The following is a 26985-nucleotide window of genomic DNA, read 5'->3' as shown; positions in this document are numbered from 1 at the left end:
AGGTGTAATGTGGTTGAGTGTGTGTGTGTGTGTGTGTGTGTGTGTGTGGGAGACGTGAAGAGCGTAGAGGGCGAGAGTGCCAGTCGATGTAGGAGGGAGAGAAAAGAGAGGGCGCGTCTGGAAAGCATCAACCCCATAGCTCGACATATGTGCAAGTACGTGTGTGTTTTGTTGCTCCTCTGGTCTCTGGCTTGTTAACCTGCAGGTCACGGGCAGCTTCAATGCCTGGCACACAGCACGGGAATAATGACCTCTTCCATAGCAAAGCACATGCTCACGAATAAACACGCATACACAGAAATGTACATAGTGAGCGTGTTCATGGCTTTTTTTATGTTGCTACCTCTCTACGTCAACGCTCTACAACACCTTTGATAGAAGAGTATGAAAGTTTGACCAATACGCTTTTTCGTTTGATTGACGAAAAGATTGACACCACTCATATATGTGTCTGCTCCACGACAACAAACAGCTGGTTAGCTTAGCTTAGCTTAGCTGGACAAAAGTAAAGCAAATATACCGTGGATCCAAACACGCCATATTGCGCTGCACGGTCTGGCTCTGCATGGTACAGCTCAGTATTGAAGTCTCACACATTCAACCACCCACTTAATTGCGTACAGCTAGGCACATGCCACTGTAGCCTGAGATACCTGCACGTCTTTGTGATGCGGACTGCAGCGACTGTGATTGTTTCTCCTGGTAGAATCCCATTTTCCGACTGGTCCCGTGCCTAGTGGTGGTGGTGGTGCTACCAGGGAATGCAACCTGTAGTTTCCCCAGTAAACACACTTGCCTCTTCGGCTGTTGCAGCGCCACCTGAACAGCTGGATGCTGCCCTTCTTGGGTTATGCTTTTCGCTGCTGGAGAGCAGAGTTACCCAAGTCCCAAGGGCAGGCTGCCTCTCCACGAGTAGCCTGGTTGTAAATGCCAGCTTGCGGAAACCACGCGCAGTTTGTACAGAAGGTGCACCACCATCAATGCAGACCCACCAACACACGCGTAAAAAGTGCTTACTACGGCATGTATAGGTAACAGCGTTGGCTCTGCATAGAGCCTACATGCAACCACACATCAGCCTTAAGATGCACGGCATGGGGGCAGTCAAGATGTCTTGGCTTCACTTTTGGGATGCTGTCACGTTGTCCATCTTTTTACGTCAGTAGGAGAAACTGCTGCCTGTTGGCTTTCTCCAAAATTTTGTTTAATGCACACATGAGTAAGTAGCAGGATTAGTGTAAGATTAATGTTAGCGATAATGTTTGTGTAGGAGCTACTAGCATAGAGCTTGTTTAGTTGGTAGGGATCCTCTTGTGGTTACCACTCATCAGGAAAATTGGACGAAAACTCTGTACGGAAAACATCTTCTCTGAGATAAGACAAGTTAGGTGGGAGGCCTTTCTTTTCAGACCAGTGTGTGTGTGTGTGTGTGTGTGTGTGTGTGTGTGTGTGTGTTTTCAAGAAGGAGAAAGAGGGGGAGACCAGCAGCTGGTGTGTTGTATTTTGCCCTGTGAGACCTGGCCCGGGCTGGTGTTGTGTTACATGCACTAGTGTTGCCGAGGTGAGGTGGGGTGAGTCGGCTCGATAGCCAAGAAGTGAGGGGTGACAGATGAACACGAGGGGGGAGGTGGGGTTGGCACTGGGCAATTAAGCCAGTGTCTGACACCCAGAGCGCTTCTCATGCTCTGGCGCAGGCTATTGTAATCTGGAATTCGAGAAATGCATTTGATCGGTTCGGTGTTTCTGTGTGGGTGTTATTTTGGACGACTCCTGGGGACAAAACAGCCACCAGAGAAGGGAAAGGAGAGAAGAGGCAGAGGAGGCTGAGGGCAAGGGTTACCTGATGAATACAAGGACTTTCATCGCACATTTGAGAAGCATCCAACCGTTTTGAAGAAGAAATGTAGACCCCTACTGAAGAATAAAGAAGAAAAGAATATAAAAACACAGGATCGCTCTGTTTCTTGAACTTTTACGGGGTGATACTGTTAAGTGAACAACTGCTAAAAAAAAAAGCGAAGAAAAGAAGAATAACATTCCAGTTCACATTGTGTGGATGACAGGAGTGAAAAGGAGGAGGTGCCCGGAGACATTTTATCTGGCTCTGCACACTCTCTGCCTCCCTCCTCACTCAAAGGGAATCCCATTTTTTTCTTTTCTTTGACCCCAGTATTCCTCCGCCTCGGCGTGAATGCGAGGCCAGAGAACGTGTGCATGTGTGCGTGAGATCGGTGTTCGACTTCAGACTACTTACAGTAATTAATACGCACCTCAGTCGTGCAGGGCTTGAGGTTTGAATAACTCAAAGAGGAAAACCTACACCTCGATGCTGGCTTCAGTGTCTCGGCTACAGTTGAGGCCGACCTGCTGAGATGAGTTCAGAGCGGCGTCTTCTCAGTCTGCCATGCAGTGCTGTGATGCTTTATGGTGTTATGTACATGCATTCTGTGTATTTTAATTGAGGTAATTATTATGTTTTTAATCAACTGAACTGAAATTGAATAAAGATGAATAGGTTATTCTCCCAAATCTATGCCTGACATTATCAAATCTCTGTTACCGCCCGTACAATTAATCATACATTCCCTGCTTAAGGAGATTATTCTCGTCAGCACATTACCTGTTTATAAATAACTGATTAAAAGCCGTTTTCTTATGTCTGATTTTCTTCTATGTTGTTTTATTTTCTTTTATTCATACTCACAGTGCATTTTATGAAGCAACCTGTAACTTTGTCTAGATACCTGCTATACAAATAAAGTTAATATTATGAATTCATATAATTACTCATTCTGAAGAAAAATGGCCTTGAGAGTGAAATGCTATGACATATTACATGATACTGGTGCATCAATGCGTGACTTTGTTTTATATACAGTAAAGGAACCTAAAAAAGAAGGAAGAGTCATTACATCACTTCTATCTTGCTTTGGTGCCAGACTGTGGGTGACAGCTGTATTGAAGTCAGTGGGAGAGAACGTCAGTCCTAAACCTACTCTCTGATGCGCAGGCTTTTATGTTCTGGAGGCATTTGTTCATCAGAAGTCACACAAACTTAGATATGTTGCGTTTTAGTGTGTTTTTCCATGTATCTCCATTGAATTCAATACAGCTGTCAAAACTTGGCAGTGATCGACAAATCATCAATGGAAGAGGAACTCAGAAACACACTGCAACACATATTCGTGCACACTTTTTAAATTGATTTTCACTTTTCATGTTACATTGGATCATTTTATCTTTTTAGGCCTCAAACTGTTCTGTTCTCTAACTTCTAGTATTGCCTGATGTTTCAGATGTTGCGAAGTCACGTGATCTTGTGAATCCAGCTGCCTGTTAAGGTAAATTTTAACTGTTTTAACATTTTCTTGCAGCTGGTAAGCCTCATCTGGGATAATGGCATTTAAAAGGCCTTGACATGAAGCAGAGAACAAACAGACCTATCAATTTAGAAGACTAATCAATGGTACATTAAGACATTTAGACAGAGAGGGCATTAGCCTGTTCTGCTGAGTTGGTGAAATGTTTAAAAATGCAGAGTAAAGGTTTTGTAAGTCCCTGTGTTGACAAAACAACATAGAGCTAAAGTTTATCTCAAAGTAATGCTGTGAATTGTCTTTTAAAATGAATGAAAATGTAAATAAACAAGTCATTTCAGTCCATGTGGTGCCACTCCCATCTCTGCAACTGTTAGGAGCAGACTGGTGCTGTCAGAGGACCATTGGGTCGATGACCGTGCACATACTGCCACCTATTGATATACAAAAAGAACTGCAGCACAAGGTGAAAAGTGATCTTTTTCCAATTTAGGATGTAGAAGGACACCTAGTGGTACAGGAGATTAGAGCAAAAGAAGCTGTGAACAGTCTGAACAGATAAAAAGAATCAGAGGACGTGTGTGAAAAGTGCGTTTTTATTGAAGGAAGGTAAAAAGGCACTGTACAATTACTCCTTAAATGCTACCGGTTGATTGATGAGCACATTGCATGACTAAAAAATAGTCACTAAAGCAGATGGGTGCATGTAGGCTTTTGGTCAGTTATATATGCGAGTTATCATCCAAACCGTTCCAGGTCAAAGATCAGTAAACTACAGGAGGATGTAGTCTCTATTGTGTTTTCAGGGCTGGGTGTAGCGCAGGTATTTCTTCCCAGAAGGTACCTCTTTAGTGGTCACACCGTTGGGGAAGAGATTAGCAGCCTCGGCCTCAGAGAGTGAGGGAATGACCATGACCTTGTCACCGGGCTGGTAGAAAGAGACACAGAAACAGAGAAGTGTTGGTCTAGTTTTTGATTGAGGTATTAGAAGAAGCCTTCACTGTGATGATAATCATGCAGCATCCAAAAGTCACTTCTGTGTCTTTTGTGGCTTTTGGTCACCTTCTTCTGTGTTCCCATCACAAATGAGATTTTTTACCAACGTCTAGTTGTTGTTTCCATGCAGGTTCAAGGGGCTTGTTGTTAATCACTTTGCACAAATGTTAGCTCTAAATGGATGTGATGTAAAAGAAGATATATGTAAAATGTAAGATTGTTTTTTGTTATAGTTTCTGAAAGTACCAATTATACACATTAAAGTGTGTTTATAGGTCTTGGTGAGAACTACTGCATATGTGAAAAAAAGTATTAAAACAGAGGGAAGCTGCATGTAATCTGATAAACTGCATCCAATGGTGTCACCTGAGTTGCCTTGTGGGTAATGTAGGCCCCAGGTTTTGAAATGCAGTCCACTGGTCTGGCATCGCACTCCTGTTCTACTTATGAAAATCGACCCCTTTTTTTTTACTCAACACATTCTTCATCCTTTTCAAAGCCTGGGGCCTACATTACCCACAATGCAACTTGGCCACTGAGTGACATCACTGGAGGCAGTTTATTAAATTATGCAGTTACCTCTGGAGCCACAAAAGGCTTTTCACATATGCAGTAGAACTCCCCAACACCTGTAAACACACTTTAATGTGTTAAAATTGAGTTCCCCTTTGAATTAATGTCACTGGTGTCATCTTGTGTTCTTCAGTTCCTCAAAAGACAAAAATGTTTTCTAAGTATTTTTAGAAAGAGCGTTGCCCATTTCTCTAGGGGAGAAGTGAGAGTCCTGAACTGTTATGTTGAAACTTAAGACCGACAGTGATTTCTACACCGTCTATCCAAAATGCGACCAAATTATTGAAAAGCACAAGTGTTAACTCTGTTTTCAATCACTTTCACTTCCTCCAACAGTGCAAAAATGTACTGGAAAAAGGAAGAGAAAGAAAGAGAGGCAGAGAGAAGGAGATAAGAAATGCAGGAGAAACTGCAGAAACTTAAGGGAGTAGTTTGAGATTTTGGGAAATACGCTTCTACATTTTGTTGCCAAGAGTAAGGTAAAAAAAATTGAAACCAACATCATATCTGTATGCTTAACATGAAGCTGGAGCAGAGAGGGAGACAAATAGCTTAGCCTAGCATTGAAAGAAGTAGTTCTGCACATAACCCTCCAGAGACGATTGAAACAATCTAAACATAATTAGTGAGCTGTATAGGTGCTCACAGAGGGGTTTTGGACTTGGTAGCTTCCTATTTAGTGGACAGATATGTTGGCAGTATTCATTCTTATACAAGTCTCAGCAAGAAGGAAATAAATGTGCATCAATAGAAATAAATGCCATCAGTGATAAAGCTGCCTCCATTAGATTAGAGATGATGTTAATGAATTCTATTGATCAGATAGATATATATAGGACATGACAGTGTAGCACATGTATTTTCACCCTACAGCAGCCAAATGATACTAAAAGTCAAATGCTACATGCGACTACAACCCCGCACGCTACTGACTGACATGCGCACTCTGTCACACTGCGTACCTTCCAGTCGACAGGTGTGGCGACCTTCTTCTGCGCGGTGAGCTGCAGGGAGTCGATAACTCGGAGCAACTCATCGAAGTTCCTTCCCGTGGTGGCGGGGTAGAGGATGGACAGCTTCAGCTTCTTGTCGGGGCCAACCACAAAGACCTGAGGCGGGTTAGGACAACACAAAATCCACATTAAGGAGATATTATTGTGCTTTTTTTGTGTAGTATGAGAAAACTGATTTGTTTGAAAAATGTAACCATCTGTTTGGCACAAAGCTAGAATTTTGCTCTGATTTGATTGGCTCCCAACCAAGCAATTAATGACAATAACAATGCAAGACAAACACGGCTGGACAGAATTTTCTACCACAATCTTGGCTCATGAGCTATGGAGGACCGGTTTCTTACACAGCGAGCAGTGAGGGGCATTCCGTCCTTGTCTCTCTCATCAGGGTCCAGCATGCCCAGCTTGACGGACAGCTCCCTCTTGTCATCAGCGATGATGGGGAAGGGCAGATCCTTGTCAGCTGCACTACTGACTGACATCACATCCTGCACAGAGGAAAGGGACACATTCAGTCTGGACACCTTTGTTAATGTGTATGCATGTCATAATCATTCTCTCCGTCCCGGCAGACATCTCGATAGTTGCAGGTTTGATGACTGACCAGAGACATTTAATCTTTAACTCTTGCGAAGGCCAAAACCAGGTTGGTTCAATAACATGCTATAGTCCTTTTGAGGGCCATGAACTATCGGTGGGGGGAGCCAAGAGAGAAAACACCAGGATCTAATGGATGACAGTTTAAATGCTTTTGGCAGGCAGGTGGTGTTTCTGCTGTAAAAATCCAAACCTCACAGTTCATCTAACTGACACTCACCTAGTGGACATTTTCTCTTCACCCAATCACGAGCCTGTCTGAGGAGGCGTGTTGTAATGTGGCAACCCAGTTAAAAGCCAATCACAGTGAATCCACGTCTGCTCAGAGTTTAACCCATGACACTACTGACTCCTCCTTTAGTTTACTCATGAAATACAAAGTTTGTGTGATAATATTTGATTACAAGTAAATTCCGTATGCATCACAAATGTTGATTCTTTAAAAGCTGCTCCAACATTTGTGATATTTAAAAATGACTTGAAAAGTGCCTTGAGACTTTGAGTTACCTATTGATTTAATCCCCCTAATTTTAACAGATTTTACTTTATTAATTTGCTTTTGTTTATTTGTTGCCATTAGTTTTTTATTTCCTCATTCAAGTGTGCCGTTTGGAAATACTATGAGGTATGTTTAACAATGATAATGCCTTTTTGTTATTTAAAAAGAATGAAGAAAGTAAAAACAAAATGATTAAAAAAAATAAAAATAAAAATATACCAATGAGGCAAACATCTTGACCAATAAAGTTTAATTACAGTTAAAAATGTATTAAAATCATATTTTATTTTAAGATGTATTTCAAGTTATATCTGATCAAATGTATTATTTTAAAAATGGCATTTAATTATATCTAAATAAAAAAATAAACTGTAGAAAATATGAGAAAAATTTATTCAATTTTTAAAAAATTATCTAAATTAGAATGGACACATAGCAGTGAATTGTCAAACAAATGTGGATCTGAAAGATGCATTTCTGGTTTCAAGAGTCATTCTCAGTCAGACAGCTGAGATATTTCAAGTTCACAATGCTACAAACAGCAGATTCCCTGGATCCAAGTAGTGGAGAGGCCCGCAGACTCCCATCTGATGAGGTTTTGGTTTTGACAGCAAGTGCATAGAGCAACGAACCTGTCCACAGGTGGAGCTGGACATTGACACTGCTGTCGTGTCTGTAGATAGTAAAGCAACTCAAAGTTCTAAAACATTAATGTTAATTACCCTGGACAAATGTCACTCCACCCACAAAGTCATCCTTTCACCTCATTTACACTGTGTGTGTGCGTGTGTGTGTGTGTGTGGCCGTGTGCGCTCATCTCTAACCTTGCTCCAGGCTTTGTGATCCTCAACACTGTCAATAGACAAAGCGATCATCTTCACTCCTCGTTTCTTGAACTCATCGGTGAGCTTTGCGGCACAGGCGAGCTCGGTGGTGCAGACGGGGGTGAAGTCCCTTGGGTGGGAGAACAGGATTCCCCATCTACAGAAGAAAACACAGACACACACAGCACCTTTTTAAGACGAACCTTCCATGTTCCTGAGTATTTAAAGCACGTTGCAAAATTAATTTGAGGAGCTTTGATGTCAACAATTCTTCTGTTTCAAGCACTTCTGCATTTGTGTCTGCTGTGGTTGTGCGTCTTTATCTTGATGCATCCCCGTCTTCTGAAAGACAGGAGCCAGTACTTGGTGGAGAACTAAAAACTTGAACTGTTCAGATGCATGGTTGCAAGTTCCCTTAATTGGCCTACTTCCTGCACAAAGTGTCGGTCTGGCTGCCATGCAGTGATTATGGAAAAACGCCAACCCAATAATTAGAGATCATACATAGTTAAAATGCATTTTACCACCCAAATTCAAAACTGCATAAACATTGTTTTATGCTTTCATTTTTCAATCAAAATTAATCGTTTTTTGCTAGAAACATCTGGCGGGCTGGATCGAACCTGATGGCAGTCCAAGAGGCAAAAAGACTGAAATGTGTAGGAGTACAAGCAACGGGGGTTGAGACAGCAGAAGAGGAAGAAATGCTGATAAAAAAAGCGAACAGACCGAGAACATTAAGTCCCAGTAGAGGAAATTCCAGCCACAGATTGAAGTAACAGGTGTCTGTGCATCTGGCTCAAGCTCAAGTCTTAAATTCCGGCTTGAATCCAGCTGTGTTGAGGACAGGGGTGAAGGGAAGAGTGTGGGTGGATGAGTTTTCCCACAAAAGCATAACTTGGCAAAAGTGTTAACCCTTGAAATTGTTGACTGACTACTTCAAAAAGGGAATCACATCACATGTGAGGATTTATTCTTCACCATGTTATAGCATACTATCACATGAGGTACTAGAGGCAATAACAAAGCTTTGTTACCCTCAGGCATTGTGATCAGCTGATTATAGAGTGACCAGAAGCTCAGATTAGACTGTGAAAGTCCCAAATTGTTCAAGCAGAACAAACCCTGGACATTGACGCAGTTTGGAAGAGGAATGTTTTCATTTCCTTCATTGACAGGAAGTTAAAACAAATTTTTGCAAACCCTTTATGCTGAGTTCACACGTTGGCTGTTCTATTCTCTTTACAAGAACGATTCAAAAGGGGGGCTGTGAAAACCTTTTTTTTTTGTTAGTCTGCTTGGATTAGCTCGCAACTTTTACACTCGGCTTCCACTCACACAAAAAACCTCAGTCAAGCATTGTTGAAAAAACAGAGTGGACCTCATAATAAAGGTCACAATAGTAACACATGGTGACCTCCCACAGAACTGAACATTATTTCCCACTAAAGAAAGAACAAATGTGTTATGCAGCAACTCCAACTGGGTAGTTTCCCTGATTTGGAAAGCAGGTTTTGTCTGTATGAAAACTAGGAACAGTCACACCCTCTATTCATTGTGCCAGACGGCAACAATAAGAAAATAAAGGGAAATTATGATGATTATAGATATGGATTATTAGATAACAAGCTTTTGAAAAAATGTTATTCTCATATTGTTGAGAGGAGGTAATCATGCATGTGTGCTGCTGTTATACAACAGACTGCAGGGTCTCACGGGGTCCACATGAGAGCAGGTGCCAAGAGGAGATACAAGCGCTGAAGCTCAGTTCCAAGTTCACACAGACACACACACAATGCAGGCTTTGTCCTGCGCCCACCTCACTAATGACCTTGTTAGAAAATAATAAAAGCAGAACATAAATGATATAGACTCAAAGCTATGCTGTAACTGCTCCCTTTTCACGTGTGTATTATTACTACATGTATGGCATATTAACAACATTTTATCCAATCCAGCCGAGTCATGCTTGTGTAACTCTGTCGTGTCAGCTCAGCAGGTGTCGCATGACAGTCACACACTGAGATCAAGAGCTGATACACTTCTGGACTGGTGTGCATATCTGAGTACAAATCAAGCTGCTTATCTTAATTCAGAGTTAATCCTTAATCAGATCAGGGAGATTCCCCCCTCCGTCTGATAACAAGGCAGCACGCAACCTCGATGGAGCCCCTGACTACCAGACAGGAGCACAATACACGTTTCAAAACTCAGAGTAAACACACGCGTCACTACGTGATGCCTGCGCGAGGAGCCTGCACACTTACGAGCTTCCCAGGAAGTCGTGGAACTTGATCCTGCCGACGGTGGTGTCAGCCTCGAAGTTGGGGAACTCGTCTCCCAGCAGAATTCCAGGCATGGTGGGCTCCTCTCTGCAGCTCAGACACGAGAGAAAGAAGGGAGGCAGGAAGGGGGGACCTCTTCCGTGACAGGCCTGTAGTTATCAGCACCTCATGAATGGACCCGGATGGGGGCGGGGTTAGCTGCCGTTACGTTGGTCATCGACCAATCAGAGACGAGTCGTGATTTTTTTCATCTTTAACTTTATTAAACGAAACAGAAAATGAAAATAAGTAAATAACATAAAATATTAAATACTAAATTATTGTATTTACAAAATAATCGAATTAGATATAATACAAATTATAAATAATATTGTCCATCGTGTTTCATAAAATAACTGATGTGTTTGGGGTTTTAGGTTTTAGTTTAGCTGGACAGTCTGAACAAGGATATTTTTGGTCAAAATATAGAAAATCTGACTTTGTGAATGTGATGTTTTGCCCAAGAGATACAATAATTGTCTGTGCTGTCAAACATAAGACCATGCTTTCTGCGATAAGGAACCTAAAGCATTTTAACTCTCACAGATTTAATGAAGACATTTGAAGATGAGTCCTAAAGACCAAAATCGTATATGAATTTCTCTTATAAGGGGATTTTTTTTTTTTTTTAATTCCTATTAAAAAAAATATTTGAATGTGCTGGAAAAGATGGATGAAATTTTGGACACTGACTCTGAACAGCAATAAAAGGATAAACATGATAACAATATTCATTTTTTTGACAACAATGAAAAGATAAAAAACAACAATTGAGTGATCCTTACAACAAGTATTGCCCATTGTTGTGATAAGTACTCAGAGGTAATACTTAAGTAAAAGTAAAGATATCAGTCACACATACAAAAGGCATGTGAGTTAAAGTTTTAAAGTATTCATATTCAGTGTAGCCTACTGTAATTTTCTTCCAATATATGCATACGTATTCAAAGTACAAGAAAAAGTCAATTAGACGTATACATGCCTGTATACTATGGGTTGAGTGATTATGGGCGATTATCAGATCCAATTTTATATCCAATATTTTTTTAAACTAATTAAATAAATAATTTTTACTATTTTGGCTCCGATGCTGCCGGTAATCTGTAAAATGACCTGTAAGCATAATCAGGTAGATCAAGTGGGGCTCAGTGAGAGAAAGAATGGGTGTTGGCTGGAAATAAGAAAGACGTGAAATAACTACAGCATCATCCCCGAAAACAATTTACGCAACACAAGAGATAAACCAGATAAAACATAGGCAGTAGAGGAGGAAACGACTAAATATCTATCTTGTATCTAAGTTTACGACCAATGCGATGTTCTGTTATCTCATCTGGTCCTAATAAACGCAGATAATAACAGTCACGTGTATGTTCCTGGAAAAAACATCGTTTCCCAGGGTGCTTTGCGAAGAGAACAACAAAGATGGCGATACGGCTCGGAGCTACTGGACGTGAGAAGAATCGTGAAACGTACAATAGATAAACTAAAGAAGCGACAGACCGCACAGCACTGCAGATAAATCACCACTGCGGCTCATCTACATCACTGATATCAGCCGCCGGAAGATAAACAGACACCATGCCTTCTCCTAAAGCTAAAAACCCCGGTCGCAGCGGAGGAAGCCCGGTGTTCGGCAGCTCCAACGGCCGCTACGACTTCATGTCACTGACGAAGCCGTTGAACCGGTCTCCCCCGCCGCACCTGCTCCAGCGGCAGGGCTCCGACCCCACCACCGCCCGCCTCCGAGCCTCGGAGAGCCCCACTCGGCGCCGGGGCTCCAGCTCGTCCACGGGCTCGGCGAGCGGTCAGGGGCTGTCAGAGGAGGACGGTATACGGCTCAACCCGTCCTTCGTCCGCGTAGCGCTCAGCTCCCTGCTCGCCATCGACCTGTGGCTGTCCAAGCGGCTGGGGGTGTGCGCCTGCGAGGACTCGTCCTGGGGCAGCGTGCGCCCCTTGATGAAGCTGATAGAGATATCGGGACATGGCATCCCCTGGCTGGCCGGTACCGCCTACTGTCTGTACAAGAGTGACAGTGCTGCAGGACAGGAAGTCATGCTCAACCTTCTCATGGGTAAAACACTCTGCTATTTGTCTTCTCCCTGAAATCTTCACTCAGACCCCTGCAGACATGTCTGTGGGTACCACTGGGCTGGATGAGGTGCAGTATTTGTGTCACGGCCCCCTCCTTTCTTCCCTCCTCCTCCTCGGTTCTCATCTGGCATGCGCAGCTCCTCTGTGTCAGATCTCACAGGTGGTCCCACCTCTCATGACTATTTATGTTATGATGTCTCTGACCTATTTTACTTTTATTTCCATCAGTGCTGGCAGGTTCTCACCTGTAGATCTGTTGTTCATTCTGGCCGTAATCCTTCTCTGCCTCCACTCCTCAGCTCTAATTTTAACATATGTTGTCTCCTACATCTCTTTCCATACTTCTATCTGTAAGATCACACGTCAGCTTGGCAAACAGGTGAAAGCGTGTGGCTCGGTGAAATGTTGCCTCTTGTTATGCTGTGCGAAATGTTGAATGAAGCACCGCCTGTGTTGTGCTTTGTGGATGGAGTCCAGTCTGCTCCACGTCAACCTGAGTCTGTCTGACTGACGCTTGGTGAAGCTACATGAAGGAAATATAGATGATGATGACAGGATAAGCTTGGGTTCAATGTTTTTTTTAAAAGCAAGATGTAGTGCAGTGTCATACAAGCGTTCTCCCGCACACCATGCTTCATTCACCGGATCTTGTCCTCATTAGGACTATCCGACACTGAAGAAGAGTAGTGAGACAGGTTCACATTTGATGGACTTGAAGTGAAGCTCACACAGGTCTGCAGTTATAACAAAAAGGCTTTTAGACTTTGGTTTGATTTACGAGCAGTAATGCAGATGTAGTTTGGATTGCATTAGTTAATTGGACATGCCAATAGGCTTTTAACTTTTTTTTTATCACTGAAACCCATCAGAGCACCAGTGCCTCCAGTTTGTACATCAAAAGTTGCCTCATGATAAGCGGAAGAGAATCTGTGCATCTGGTTGTTTGCTTTGCCAAGTCATACGAGCCCATATCGGCAGCTGTGTATGTTTTTGTTTGTCTGACTCGTTCCTGTGTGTGGGTGAATGAATTTTTTTCTCCCTTGTGCTGTAGGATAACTGGAGAGACAGGTGGCAGGTCATTAATAATTAGGCAGGTGGAGGCAGGGCTGTCACTACAGGTGCATGTTTCTCAGGGTAGAGAGGCTACAAAGAACACATTCCGGATCTGTCTGTGCTTCGCTGACAGTTTGACTGCTTGGCAGCATTAGCCAGCACTGTAACTCTAAGTTAATTAAGTGGTCATTGATGAAAGTTCCTATTCAAATCCTCTCAGATGTGAGGGTTTGTTGTTGTTCTCTGTTGTATGTCATTCTTAATGAAACATATTTGTGTGGGGTCGTTGTTTTGAAAAAAAACATTCAGTTTAAAAATGCAGCCTATGGATCCTTCAAACTTTCATTATTATTCTTATTTCTGACCTTCTGGTTTGAAGTGATTAGTAGTGGGAAACTTTACATATTGTCATTCATCAGAATGTCGTGTCAGGACCTGAAATATTGACACAGCAATATGTGGTCTGTATTATCAAATCGTGAAGGATTGACTTCAGTGCCTTTCTTATGACTGCTGATAAGATAGAACAGCTGCACTATAAAAGGCATTAAAGGGTGTGCTAATGCACTATATAATAGTGACTCCTTGAGAGATCTCATCACATCGTTTCAAGGAGGTACAGCTGCAGTAGGGATGGTTGCTCTAAGGGTACTTGGAAGGTTAATAGTATTGGATAAAGACTTAAGTTTGCCACCAATCCTGAGTCAGTGTTCATCTCATACTTACCAGTTAAACCTCCTGAATGTCTGATGTCAGTAAGTGACAGCCTCTGGTCCTCTGCAGAGACGGTTTTGATCTGCAAGATAGGCCAGAAAACCAATACTAAGCGGTATTTTATGGTGTGGTTGTGCATGTAAACCAGGTCATGATGAGAAAGTCTGGAAAAAAGGAAGTCACTGTTTCTTCAGCCATCTGACATGAATGAAATACTCAATTCTAAAACACTGCAGGCTGCACTTTCATCTCACAGCCAGTTTCGTACTCTAGATTCAGCTGCAGTTTTTTGACTATTGAGTAGTTGCGATCAATCATGAACAAAATTTACCGTTGCATATTCATTTTGCTCCAATCCTTTCACTGAACTCCCAGCAGTGATGGCTCAGCGCCACCAGACTGGGGCATAAATCTTTCAGCACTGCAGCTCTGGAAGGAACTGTTTATAAGAAATATTGAATAAGGGCAATGCAGTGAAACAACATAAATGTCTTGTAATACAGCGTGTTTAAATAAAAGCTGCAAACATACAGTAAGCTGAAGTTTTCCTCCAGATATGATGAGCGGCACTAACTCTAAACATTATTGTTACCTGTGAGTTTCCTACTGTGTCGCTTCAAAATATCTGCTCCGAAAAAGGTCTGTTATATCAGAGCCTGGAAACTGACACACCTAAATGGAGTTAAGCTACTATTAGTGTTAATAATTAAACCTGTGTTTGACAGAAGTGAGAAAGGGGTCTATTCAGGGTCATTGATGACTTAAGATTCTGCTCAACTAACTGAACTAACAGTGACCACATTTCCTTTCAACAAATCCTTGTTTCTGCCCCAATTCTGAAAAAGACAACATAACCACTAAGTTGTTTGCGTGGCTAATGAAAATGAATATTCCACTAATGTTCCTGTTTACAAACAGCTATACATTTGTTGCCATATTTGATATTTGTGCATATCCATAAAGCAGTTGATGATTCATGATGAATGAAGATGTGTGTCTCCTTTTGACCAGTTATATGGGCTTTTGGGCTTTTCTTCTTTGCATGCATCTTTACTTCAACTCCAGCTGTTGGCTAGACAATGAACAGAGCCGACCATACGCAGACAAGACGCTTGAAAGGCATTTTCCAAATGGGCTGTATGCATCCAAATAATCAAAGTCCAAAGATACTCCTAAAGCCTGAATATTGTCAGCATGTGCCAGATGTCTTTATTAGAAAATGTTGCTTACAGAATGAGGCCCTATTTGGTATATGCTGTTTGCTTGCCCTTTCATAAAATTTTGAATATTTTCATATTTAGTAAACTAGTAAGCATGTAAACACAGTCATTTAAACTGACCAATGAGCATTTGCCCAGAGCGATACGTGAGTAAAGGCGTGCATTGGTGTCTGCTTTAGTTACTTTAGTCTTGATACATCCACCAGATGGTACCAAAGCAAAGATTTTTTCACAGTCGGCTGGATGTGTACTCCTCTCTGACCCATTTTGGTCAGGATAATCCACTCTGTATGTTAAGGCAGGCTAATCATGCTTTTAAAGACCACAGAAAGCATCAGGCTGTGTAAATGTACTGCACCAGAGGACAGGCAGGATCATTTACCATTTACTCCTGTGGTTGTGAGGCACTTTCCTTTACCACAAATTACTTATCATATAGTTGTTCAATTTAATGTGCGTGTATCATCCCAAGGGTCAATTGTCTCATGTCCTTTTGCCATTGGCTTCTACATTAACGTGTTTACATTACAAATAGTATAACTCATCTTCCTCTACATCTCCCCCTTCATCCCCTGCAGGCCTGCTGTTGGACCTGGTCCTGGTTACCATTGTTAAGGCAGTGGTGCGCCGCCGACGGCCTGCGCACAACCGTATGGACATGTTTGCAACCTTTTCCGTGGACCGCTACTCCTTCCCTTCAGGCCACGCCACCCGCGCCGCCATGTGTGGGCGGTTCCTGCTGGCTCACCTCGTGCTGGCTGCCCCGCTGAGGGTCCTCGTCCTGCTGTGGGCCGGTCTGGTGGGGCTGAGCCGAGTGCTACTGGGCAGACACAACGTGACTGACGTGATGTTCGGGTTCTGGATGGGCTACTGCCAGTATAACCTGTTGGAGATGCTGTGGCTCTCACCTCAAACCCTGCAAGGCCTGCTGGGACAGTTAGTTTAACATGACAGACTGAAGGGAGAGGAGACACGGTGGTTTGAGTCTTGACTGTAAGAGCGTCTGCACACCTTTTGTCTTCTAGAGTGATATATAAGAGAAAATGCCTTCTGACTAGAGAAGAGAGCTCAAACACAGTTTTGTTCTGCTGTTATCTGACATTCAAAAGCCCACTATCAGCCCTCGCTTTCGGGTTACAGTGACCCTACCAAAAAAGTGCAGGAGTTTTAATGAGAACATAATGTTCCAGATTATCTCCTGAAGCCATTCACTCCCTGCACTGTCCTGAATCATATGAAGTCAACTCCCTTTTAAGTCTTAACAGGTGTTTTCAACCTAAATTATTAACACTACTACTCACAACTTTTGCTGGGAGTAGGGAGTATATTTCAAATAATGAACTTTGCTATTCTTGGGGATCTGACTTTGATTCAAATGCGACTGTAACCGTACTGTAAAGATTTACTACTAACAAACCCTGATGAAATTCTTTGTTTGGGCTGTTTTTTAACTGAAACATGAAAAGGGATATTTAACTGATTGGTAGGTCTAAGGAAAGAAATGTTGTTTCCGACACAATTTATCCAAAGTCAGAGGAAGTGCGCATAATCCTCTTCTCCAGGCACTGACACATTCAAATAGTGTAATGAGGCCTAAGACTGTCATACTGTACAATACTTCAATCACATTTGTAAGGAAGGAGGAAGATAAGTTGTATATTTAACTGGCTTGAGTCTTGAGTGGTGGATACTATATCTTAACATTTTGAAATAACGGACCATACATTCATGATAATCTGCTAAACTGCAGAACACTAACTGTTTGGTTCCACTGATGGTAAAGGAGTCACAGACTTTTAAAACACAGTACATTGACAGATCGTTACAGTCACTCTCACTTCCTGTTAGAAGTTAAACAAACACTTTATTCAAAAGGGCAAACAGAGGAATCATAGTCCCAGACAGCAGCACCTCTATAATCTGACCAAACTGTTTTTGTTTACATAATAGAATATTATCAGCAGGGGTTTTATTGACCGGTTCATGGCCCATTATCTGGCAACAGAATCAGATCAGCGACAGTTAATAGTTTATTACCTATTGAATGATTCACACAACTGTTCACACACATTTTCTTTTCCATCTCTTTTGTGGTCTCTCAAAACTGAGCCCTTCCAGGCAAGACATGGGAAATTTAAAACTAATTTCGATCAATTTTTCAATTAATATCTTGCTCTGATTTAATAGAACTCGCACTATTCCCACTTTTGGAGAGTTTCCGGGCAGCTTGCCACTAATCTACAAATTATCTATGAAGTATGGAACAAGGCGTGGCTGAGCTCTACTGCAGCTCAGAGGATGGACGCATGTTTAAACACCTGAAATGTATTCAGGTACACGACAACTTCATACTTGCTCACTGGCTGTGCCTGATGATAAGTTACCGTCATACCCCATACACTAAATCTCAACATTTGGATTAACATTGACTCCATTTTGGAAACAATATCAAGTGCACCCGATTAAAAAATACAATCATTGTTTTCTAGAATCTGCAGTCGTGCTCCTAAAAATTACAGCTTGCTAAAATTCTTCACTGTGAAAATATTCCTAAAGACATCGGCATTGTACTGTTTTAAACATTTTTGTCCAACTATGTTTGCAAGGTCTAAAATAATACTCCAACCCAGATGAGAGTTATGACGCTGTGTAAAGTGTATATAAAACCAGAATGCAATTATTTGTTTTCCGACTTCATTAAGTGTTCTTGAGCCCATATAGTAATATCCTTTACACAATCATGTGTCTCATGAACCTTGCCACCTCCGTAGGTGCACCTTTCAGCAATCACCTGTTACCAATCAACTGCGTACCTGTGAAATGTTTCGGACAGGTGGTTTGTAACATTCCATGACTTTCCCAGTCTTTTGTTGCTGGCATCAAATTCAGAATCAGCATATATTTCCAAAAATCAATGAAGTTGACGAGGTAAAACGTTGAGGATGAGCAAATAATCACATTCTGTTTTACACAGCGTCACAACTTTTTTGCAGTCTGGGTTCCAGTCTCACAAAGTTGTGCTAGGTTTATTCATTAATAAACATTTCAAAAATATTGCACCAGAATAAGTTACTACGGACGTCATTTCCCATTATCACCATGGCAACATGCTTTTTTTTAATGGCACCAAGTCGGGGTGAGTGCGGGCGTGTGTTTGTGTTGTAAAGGCCTAGTGCTCTGCCATGGTTCATGGATCCCTGATCAGAGTTTAAAGGCAAAAACTAACTACCTGCCACACACTCTCATGTCTCAACTTGGAGAGTGCTTTGTGAAAATGTATGATAATATAAAGAAAGTCCTAGTCTAACAACTCTGTGATCAAGTGGCACTTTTTTCTATATCAAATTATGGTAGGAAAGCATTCTCGTGACTTAAACCCTTGGTTGTGTTTTCATGGTGTTTTAAATTCACACTAATTCTAAGTTAAAGATTCACAAAGGCAATAATCTGTAAAAGGATCAACCGCAAAGTGTCCACTTGGTGACAATCTTAACGTTAAGTCAGAAGCGTGTTTGTTTGGTAAGAACATATGTCTCGGGTCAATTTAGGTGAACGTGCTATTTCTCAGAGGCAGCATGGTTGATTGTTAATCTGTTTCTACGCACTGGCCCACTGATTCGGGTTGTGCTAAGCTGAGATCCCACATTAATATTGAACTTTAAATGACGCCAGTGGTCTAGATTTGTACGTAAATCAATCGAGGACACAGCATGTGAAAAGTTCTGGTTACCTGATTTATGCCCTTACACGTGTTGGCTGTCACACGCCTGTGCCAAATCTGAAGAGCAAATGTCACTTTTTGGAGGTGGGTGATGTGTCATTAGGCAATAATTTTGCTTATTTTCAACAAAACATGAAATCAGAGGATCATTAGCCTGCATTCACGTCATTAGCCTTTTTTCAGTTCAAGCTAAGTAGAAGCTGACAGGCATTTTCCTATCTTAAATTCTGCAAAACAGAAAAATGTTAAATTGAAAGGTAAAGGAAGTGTTGTGCATGTGTTTTTGTATGGAACCCAGTCATTAACTAGACTCTCACAGGCACACGTACACACACGTTGGCACTGCCAGATAAAAACAGAACTTGTTGATCTACAGGGGCATCTGAAAAAAAAAAAATCTGTATCTTTTGGTATGTTTTAATTTGTCAGTTAATTAGGATTATAATCAGATATGTGGACATATGATTTCTGTGTAAATGTGTGTTGTATCAGCTCAGTTGAACCATTTTTTTTTTTTTTTTTTTTTTGACAGAAAGAATGTTTAGGTTTTGTGTCTTTGTGATTTTTACTGACTATGAGCCACTGGACTTGGCTCGTGCCACTTGGTCCAAAGCAGATATAAGATATCTGGTATGAACTGGTATCATATAACAGACTGGTCCCTGGTACACTGTGCACCTTTGTAGACTCTTTCATGCTGTGTGCTCTCTCTTTGCAATAATTGCCCAATGATCATTCCGGTGTGAGCGATAAGACGACCCATGAGCGAGGTGGTAGCTTCCATCATCTTTAATTCCATTACCCTTCTGTCGCAAATCTAAATATGCTGGACTGTGAATTCTGTGACCAAATGATTTTTATGATTAGATTTTTGTGTTTTACTTGTTGCGATTGAGATCATGCAGAAGCCTAAGATACAGACGTTTATCACAATGATTACGAAACAGATTTTGCACATTCCACATGGTCACCTGTTTACTTCCAGGTTGAGAAACACCGCCATAAAGAAAGATGCTTTTTTTTAATTTTTTTTATTTTCCAGTTCTCAGAGATTGTCAGCAAATGTCACGTGTTCTTGCACATTGTCAAACATGAAGCCAGCTCCAACATATGTCACTGCACTGAGTTTTTTGCCTGCTGAATAATATAAATTATATTGTGTGTTTCCTGTATAGACCTTATTCTCAATGTATATACATATGCCTGTATGGTCATGTGATAACACTGTGTCATGTTCAGTGGATTTGAATGTGTTGTTCCATCTGAATGATTTGATTGTAATGATTTTTAATTAAATGGGGTTCAAATCTGACACGTGTCATGTCGTGACTGACGGACGCGTCTTGATAGATAAGGTGACGCATACAATCATTTGTTACTCGATTACTCATCAGCGGCTGAGTTCAATCAAGCAGCTGCAGAGGGCTGACGATCAGCCCTCTGCAGCTGCTTGATCTAACTCAGAGGACACAAATTGAACTTTAGTCACAGTCAAATCTTAAACTTTAACTGCCTTTTTTGGAGGGGAGGGATAGAGGAAAAAAGAAAAAGAAGAATGCATCTCTTAGGTGACTGCCACAGTATAAAAGTCTGTCCTCTGGTGGTGCACGTCCCACAACTCAGGTGCCAAAACCCTCACACAAGGATCAAGGTAAGAAGAGTTGACACTGCTGGTGTTCTGGTGCATCTTTAAATTCAAGATTATATAAGCTCATATAAGATACAAGGACACCAAAATCTATATTGAAATACAAAATATTACATGGAATAAAATGTCATGTATTTAAAAAAGAAATGGCTGTGTAACATCAAGTCAAAAAGTAAATAGGTGCAGTATGTTGTTGTTCTTCAGTTGTTGTTGAGTTGTGCAGTGGCATTGGGGATACATGATTTTTATGATTTTCTTTCTTTTTTTTTAAACATCCCTGCACAGGCATTAGCTCAGAATGGGGAAAGAATGGATGGGGATGCATCATCATAGATTTTGTTGTGCCTATTTATTAATTTTGCATGATATTCTTGAGAACTGGCGGTGCAGCCTGTGATTTTGGTTTTATGCTTGACTCCTCTGTTAGAATCTAACAGACCAGAGACCAAACCAGGACACAATGTTGAAGGATAATACAAGCAGAGCTTGGTAGACACTGCACAGGATCTGTTTTTGCAACAGAAATAGCTCTTATATATGGCCTCTGGTTGGCTGTCTGGTCTACTTCACCGCCAAGGCATTTCAAACTGGGTTCTTGCTTGAATTCTTTATAATAAATCCGTAGTGGCTTTGACAGTGAGTGGGGCATGGTGGCCTTTAAAGATTGCTTTGATTAAACGACTCAGTTAAGCAACGTGTGTTTAAGGACTGAACGTTGATCAGAGGGCTACCAGAGACAAAACCATCTGTGTACTTCACTGTTGAGGTGGTGTTAACACACCTGCATGAGCATTAGGGATATGTCACACATGCTTTTACTGCGGACCCGTTTTATGTGCAAATGAATAAACTGAAAGGTGATTAAATAAAACAAGAATATTGAAGATGGTCTCCAGAGACATGTGAGATGGAATAGTTTAACTGTAGGATGGTTTCCAAATTTTCCACTGTTGCTATCACAACACTAATCACTGAATTTGCAAAATAGAAAATGAAAGTTCCAAGCAGTGTGTTTTTGTTTTTTTTTCTTTTTTTTCTTTGTTTGTTTTATAATTTTATTTATTAATTTCTGTGGGTCATCATAGTTAGGTACCAGGAAGTACATCAAAGTAACATCAGAGTTTCTTCAAAATTCCATCAAAATCAGAGTTACATTTTTTACATTCGATGCTTTCTTCCATAATAATAATTGGTTATACAGTCCCACCCTTACCACCCCACCTCCCCCGACCCAACCCACCCTTCCATCCACCCTACCTATCCCACCCCACACCCCTTAACCCACCCACCCGCACCCAATAGAGCTGAATACCCCAAGTATTCAAGAATTCTCTTGAGAAAAGGAGCCTCTGAAGCTTCTGTCTAAATGCTGGTATACATTCAAAACCTGACACACTTACGCACTCATACACCCGACAAAACAAAACACACACACACACAAAAAAAGGGGTGAGGGTACTACTTACACGCTCTAGAGGGCATTATAAATCTGACTCCATTGGCTTTCAAATTGTTTCTTTTTATTTTTGTCCTCTGACATTGATCTTTCAATACACAGGTAGTACTTCATCAAGGCCTTCCAATTTTCGATTGAGGGTGCTTCCTTATTCTTCCAGTTTTGCACTATTAGTTTTTTAAGGATAAGAGAAGAAAAAAGTAATTGCCAACTGGTCGGATATCTCATGCCCTCAATATCTTGAAAGATGCACCTTCTTGGAGAGAATACAATTGTTTTGTTGGTATATTTACATAGCCAACTCTCTATGCTCTCCCAAATCTTCTTAATACTTTTGCAGTGCCACAAGGCGTGCATGAGGGAATTGCTATATCGGTTGCACTTTAGACATTTATCTGAAGCTGTGTTATCAAACTTGCAAATTTTATCTCTAGTATAGTATACTCTTGCCATTACCCTAAACTGTATTAGGTGCAAATTTTCCTTAGTGGTTAATTTGTATGTTAGTGACAAGCATTCTTTCCATTTTTCTTTGACTTCAGCGCCTAGGTCTTCAGTCCACTTAATATATATTTCTCTAATAATGTATCACTGTTTTCCGAGTTTATGAGCAAATTATACATAAAACCAATCAGTCTCCTATTTTTAACGGTTTTGAAGATATTGGATATTTCAGGACTGGTGTTCTCTCCCAAGTCCAAGCAGGGTGTTATCAATGGGTCGTTCTAAAGTTTAAGTGCTCTCAAAGACGTGCATGATCACTTTTGCTGTAAAAGACCGATGACAGACATTATTATTATTATTATTATTATTATTATTATTATTATTATTATTATACAGTATGTAAAAGCCTCACTGAAGTATTTGAATGAGACTTACCTCTTGGCACAAACTCTCAGTATACATGTCCTGACCCTAATCATGTTTCCATTTCATGGGACTGAAAGTTATATACTTAAATCTGATAACAATGATGACATAAAAAAAAATGTTTCTGTCTTTTTTCTTCATACAGCTCCACCATGGTGCACAAGGTAGCAGTGATTGGGGCAGGTCCCTCTGGTCTGACCAGCATCAAGGCCTGTCTGGATGAGGGCATGGTGCCAACCTGTTTTGAAAGCAGCGACGACATGGGTGGACTGTGGAAGTTCAAGGCAGGTCATCACCACAGAAAGTGCTGACAACAATATAGTTTTTATGAACCGTGCTATTCTTGTCAGTCTGCTTATTGTCTCCTGTTTTCTGCCATTTGAAACATCTTTTGCAGGAAGTGTCAGAGCCCAACAGGGCCAGTATCTACCGTTCACTCACCATCAACATCTCCAAGGAGATGATGTGCTACAGCGACTACCCCATCCCTGCCGATTATCCCAACTACATGCATCACTCGAAAATCCTGAAGTATTTCAGGATGTATGCAGAGCACTTTAAAGTGCTGCAACACATTCGCTTCCAGGTAACTAAATCCATGTGAACTGTACGAAGCTAACGGTTCATTTACAGCAGTTTAAAACAATATCTACAAACCAATCTGCTGTATTATGTGTTTTAGACCTCAGTGAAGAGTGTCAAACAGAGACCAGACTTTTCTCGCACTGGTCAATGGGAAGTGGTGACTGAGAACAGAGATGGACAGGAGGAGAGGCATGTCTTTGATGCAGTAATCTGCTGCGCTGGTCACTACACCTACCCTAACCTGCCGCTCAAAGACTTCCCAGGTACAGACACGTTTGATGTGAATGTTGCCCAGGCTTGCGTTCAGTCGAGTCTGACTTTTAAATTCTAAGCTGGATAGTGACGTTACTGAATCACCTTATTTTAGTTACACAAAGTCTGAAGACATTGTTCTGCTGTGTTGCAGGAATTGAGACGTTTGAAGGGAAATACCTCCACAGCTGGGACTACAAGGGGCCTGAAGACATGCACGGGAAGACAGTGGTGGTCATCGGCATCGGTAACTCAGGAGGCGACATCGCTGTGGAGAGCAGCAGAGTGGCAGAGCAGGTCTGGAAGGCTTGTCTGATGGCTCTAGTCCTTTTTTAATATTGACATGGATTAAAGATAATTCATGCGTAGTAATGGCTTTCTCTTGATCTCCTTCTATAGGTGTATATGAGCACTCGTCGTGGTGCCTGGGTCATCCGTCAGGTATCTGACAACGGCCTGCCAGTGGACATGAAGTACAACACGCGCTTTGTCCACATCTTGTTCCAGCTGTTGCCAATGAGCATCCTCAACTGGATTGGTGAGAAGAAACTCAACGCCATGTACGACCACACCATGTATGCTCTCAAACCCAAACATAGGTAGGTTCCAACCTCCTTAAATTGTTGCTGCAATGTACAGGCAATGAAGTCAATCACATTTACAGCTTTACAATTTACATGATCAATTAAAGTGCACTTGATGTTGGAAGCCTGTGAATGTCTTGCTTTCATTGTTTTCAGCCCCTATCCATTTAACCTCTTTGTTGACTGCTCTGATTTCTTCTGCCGCCTCATTAGACTCTTCAGTCAGATCCCAGTGATCAACGACGATCTGCCTCACAGGATTTTGTCTGGGTCGGTAATTCTCAAACCAAATGTGAAGGAGATCCGTGGCTCCACCGTGGTGTTTGATGATGGCAGCATCGTGGAGAAGGTCAAAGGGCATTATTTCCAAGAACTCCCCTCAAGAATATTGGTTTATTTCAAACACAATGTACATTAATCGCCCACATTTATCTCTTCATTCTAACAGGTGGATACTATAGTGTTCGCCACAGGTTACAGCTATGATTTTCCATTCTTGCCGAGCAATGCTTTGTACAAGTCTGGACACCGTGTTGGTCTGTACAAGCACGTTTTTCCTCCCAACATGGAGCATCCAACTCTGGCTGTCGTAGGTTTCATCCATGCCCTTGGCGCCATCATGCCCCAGGCTGAGATGCAGGCCCGCTGGGTAACGCGTGTCTTCAAAGGTGAGGCTGCATGCCCAGTTTAATGCCATCTATTGGTCTTGACACTTCGCAATCATTTGTATTCACCTCTGTCTATTTGCTCCTCAGGACTGAAAAAATTGCCTTCAAACCAGGCAATGATAAAGGCTGTTGAGCAGGACACCAAGGACATGGAGAAAAGGTGAAATTCATTATTAATTTGCCTGACGTTGTTATTTGACAATGTTATTGTCCCATTTTTCTGTCACACCTATGGAATGGAGTGAATGGATGGTAACATTTGCGGTTGTTTTTTATTTTTAAAGCTGTGTTAACATTTTTTGGCCACCTGGGGGCATGTTTTCACAATTTAAAGGTGCGACGTCTAACGTCTACATTAGCAAACAATTGCCTGTCTCACATTTGAATTCATGATAGTGGTCACTTGATGAATGGAAGTCCAATATAATTTTACTTTGGCTTAAGTAAATTTAATGACCACTGACCTTTTTAAACCTGTTGAAGCAAATTATCACCTGCAATTAATTCATAGTAAGTAAACTCACTGGTCTGAGTACAGACAAATATATTTTGTATTCATATTAACCTTTTATTTCTATGAGTCACTGCATTAACTGTAGTGTGAGATTACTTCTTTCATGTCTGATTTATTCTCTCCACAGCTACATTACATCAAAGTTGACACCCCTGCAGGTGGACTTTGTTACCTACATGGATGAGTTAGCGGGAGAGATTGGGGTACGCCCAAGTCTCCTCTGGCTCTTCTTCACAGACTACCCATTGTTTAAGAGGGTTCTGTGGGGACCTGTCACGTCTTACCAGTACCGGTTGATGGGACCAGGGAAGTGGGAGGGAGCCCGCAGAGCGATCTTCACCCAGTTTGACCGCATGTACCAGCCCCTAAAAACCAGACAGGTCTGTCATCTACACTGAAATGCTAAATGTATATTCTTACGTTACAAACTGTCTGACAATTTGGCTAAACTTTAACATAAACTTTTCCCTCCTGTCTCCTCCAGCTGAAGGAGCAAGATGCCTCCATCACTGGCCGCCTGTTTAAGTTGAGCCTGACCATCATGGCTGGAGCAGCTTCCATATACTACATCCATGTGCGCAACCCAACCACCATCCCAACCCTCCTGTCTAAGCTCCGCCCACAAACAATCTAAACATGCTCCAACACACACAACAAAACGCATCTATTTCAATAAACTCCTCTTTGGATTGTGAGAATGGGAATGATTATAGGGGTCTCTAGCTGTCTGAGCTGCTGATTATTTGCTAGAGGTATTACCGTATCTACATATTTAGTTTAATTACATGCTTAATCTTGTAATATGGCAACTGTTTATCCGAAAATATATCCAAATGTAACCCAATTTACAAAATTTGTTTGAGGAAATACATTTTCCGGATTGTTTAGGTCAAGAACTGCTAAGCTTACTAGATGTATTTACACCATATCCAACCTAAAGTCACCATGAATGTGGAGGTTTTTCTTGTGTGAATAAACCAATATTTTAGGCGTCTCAGCTAAGTGTCATCTGGTGTCTAGTTTTGTTCAAACTATAACAATATAAAAGAATAGTAAGGATGAGCTCTGGCCCAGGTTTTTGATGCTCACAGGAGTATTGCAATAAATACACAAGTTCTTCTGTCAAACAAAGATGTGGAAAGGCAGAAATTAAGACATTTTGCACTTGCCAGTAGTTCTCTTGGGATCCTGCACGTGACGCCAATTTGTTAAAGGGATTCTTGAGAACTGGTCAACTTGTTTCAAGAGACTTGATGTATTCCATTGATCATCAAGTGTAATAGGCATTACACATGAGAACACTGTAGTGCCAGACCAATTCTGAAGGGCCACATTCTGAATGACCAGACCACAGAAAGGCACACAATGCAACGTAGTCCGGTATCTCAGTTTGAGGTAGTGACATTAAATTCCCCCAAAACTTGAAATCGCATTACTGCAACACAAATTACCAAGTCAGGGAG

At 41.5% G+C, this 26985-nt stretch overlaps 3 protein-coding genes across 3 annotated transcripts; 2 read left to right on the top strand and 1 right to left on the bottom strand.

Annotated features, from left to right (window-relative positions):
• Positions 1-3895: 3895 nt before the first annotated feature.
• Positions 3896-10306, bottom strand: prdx6 (peroxiredoxin 6). The gene is made up of 5 exons (XM_030433356.1): positions 10087-10306; positions 7820-7976; positions 6244-6387; positions 5849-5995; positions 3896-4245 (listed from the first exon to the last, which is right to left on the bottom strand). The coding sequence occupies exons 1-5, from the start codon at positions 10176-10178 to the stop codon at positions 4120-4122; spliced, it is 666 nt and encodes a 221-aa protein (XP_030289216.1). The 5' UTR covers positions 10179-10306; the 3' UTR covers positions 3896-4119.
• A 969-nt stretch (positions 10307-11275) lies between these two features.
• On the top strand, positions 11276-20257 carry plpp6 (phospholipid phosphatase 6). The gene is made up of 2 exons (XM_030433355.1): positions 11276-12217; positions 15803-20257. The coding sequence occupies exons 1-2, from the start codon at positions 11725-11727 to the stop codon at positions 16168-16170; spliced, it is 861 nt and encodes a 286-aa protein (XP_030289215.1). The 5' UTR covers positions 11276-11724; the 3' UTR covers positions 16171-20257.
• A 128-nt stretch (positions 20258-20385) lies between these two features.
• On the top strand, positions 20386-26519 carry LOC115590948 (dimethylaniline monooxygenase [N-oxide-forming] 5-like). The gene is made up of 11 exons (XM_030432445.1): positions 20386-20596; positions 23065-23203; positions 23317-23505; positions 23602-23767; positions 23911-24053; positions 24156-24355; positions 24554-24689; positions 24789-25008; positions 25096-25168; positions 25650-25902; positions 26007-26519. The coding sequence occupies exons 2-11, from the start codon at positions 23072-23074 to the stop codon at positions 26154-26156; spliced, it is 1662 nt and encodes a 553-aa protein (XP_030288305.1). The 5' UTR covers positions 20386-20596; positions 23065-23071; the 3' UTR covers positions 26157-26519.
• Positions 26520-26985: the final 466 nt, after the last annotated feature.

Source organism: Sparus aurata, chromosome 11 (assembly GCF_900880675.1).
Source record: "Sparus aurata chromosome 11, fSpaAur1.1, whole genome shotgun sequence".
In the NCBI taxonomy this organism is placed as follows: domain Eukaryota; kingdom Metazoa; phylum Chordata; class Actinopteri; order Spariformes; family Sparidae; genus Sparus; species Sparus aurata.
The sequence above is the reverse complement of the archived record's forward strand: the minus strand, read 5'-3'. Positions and strand labels throughout refer to the sequence as shown.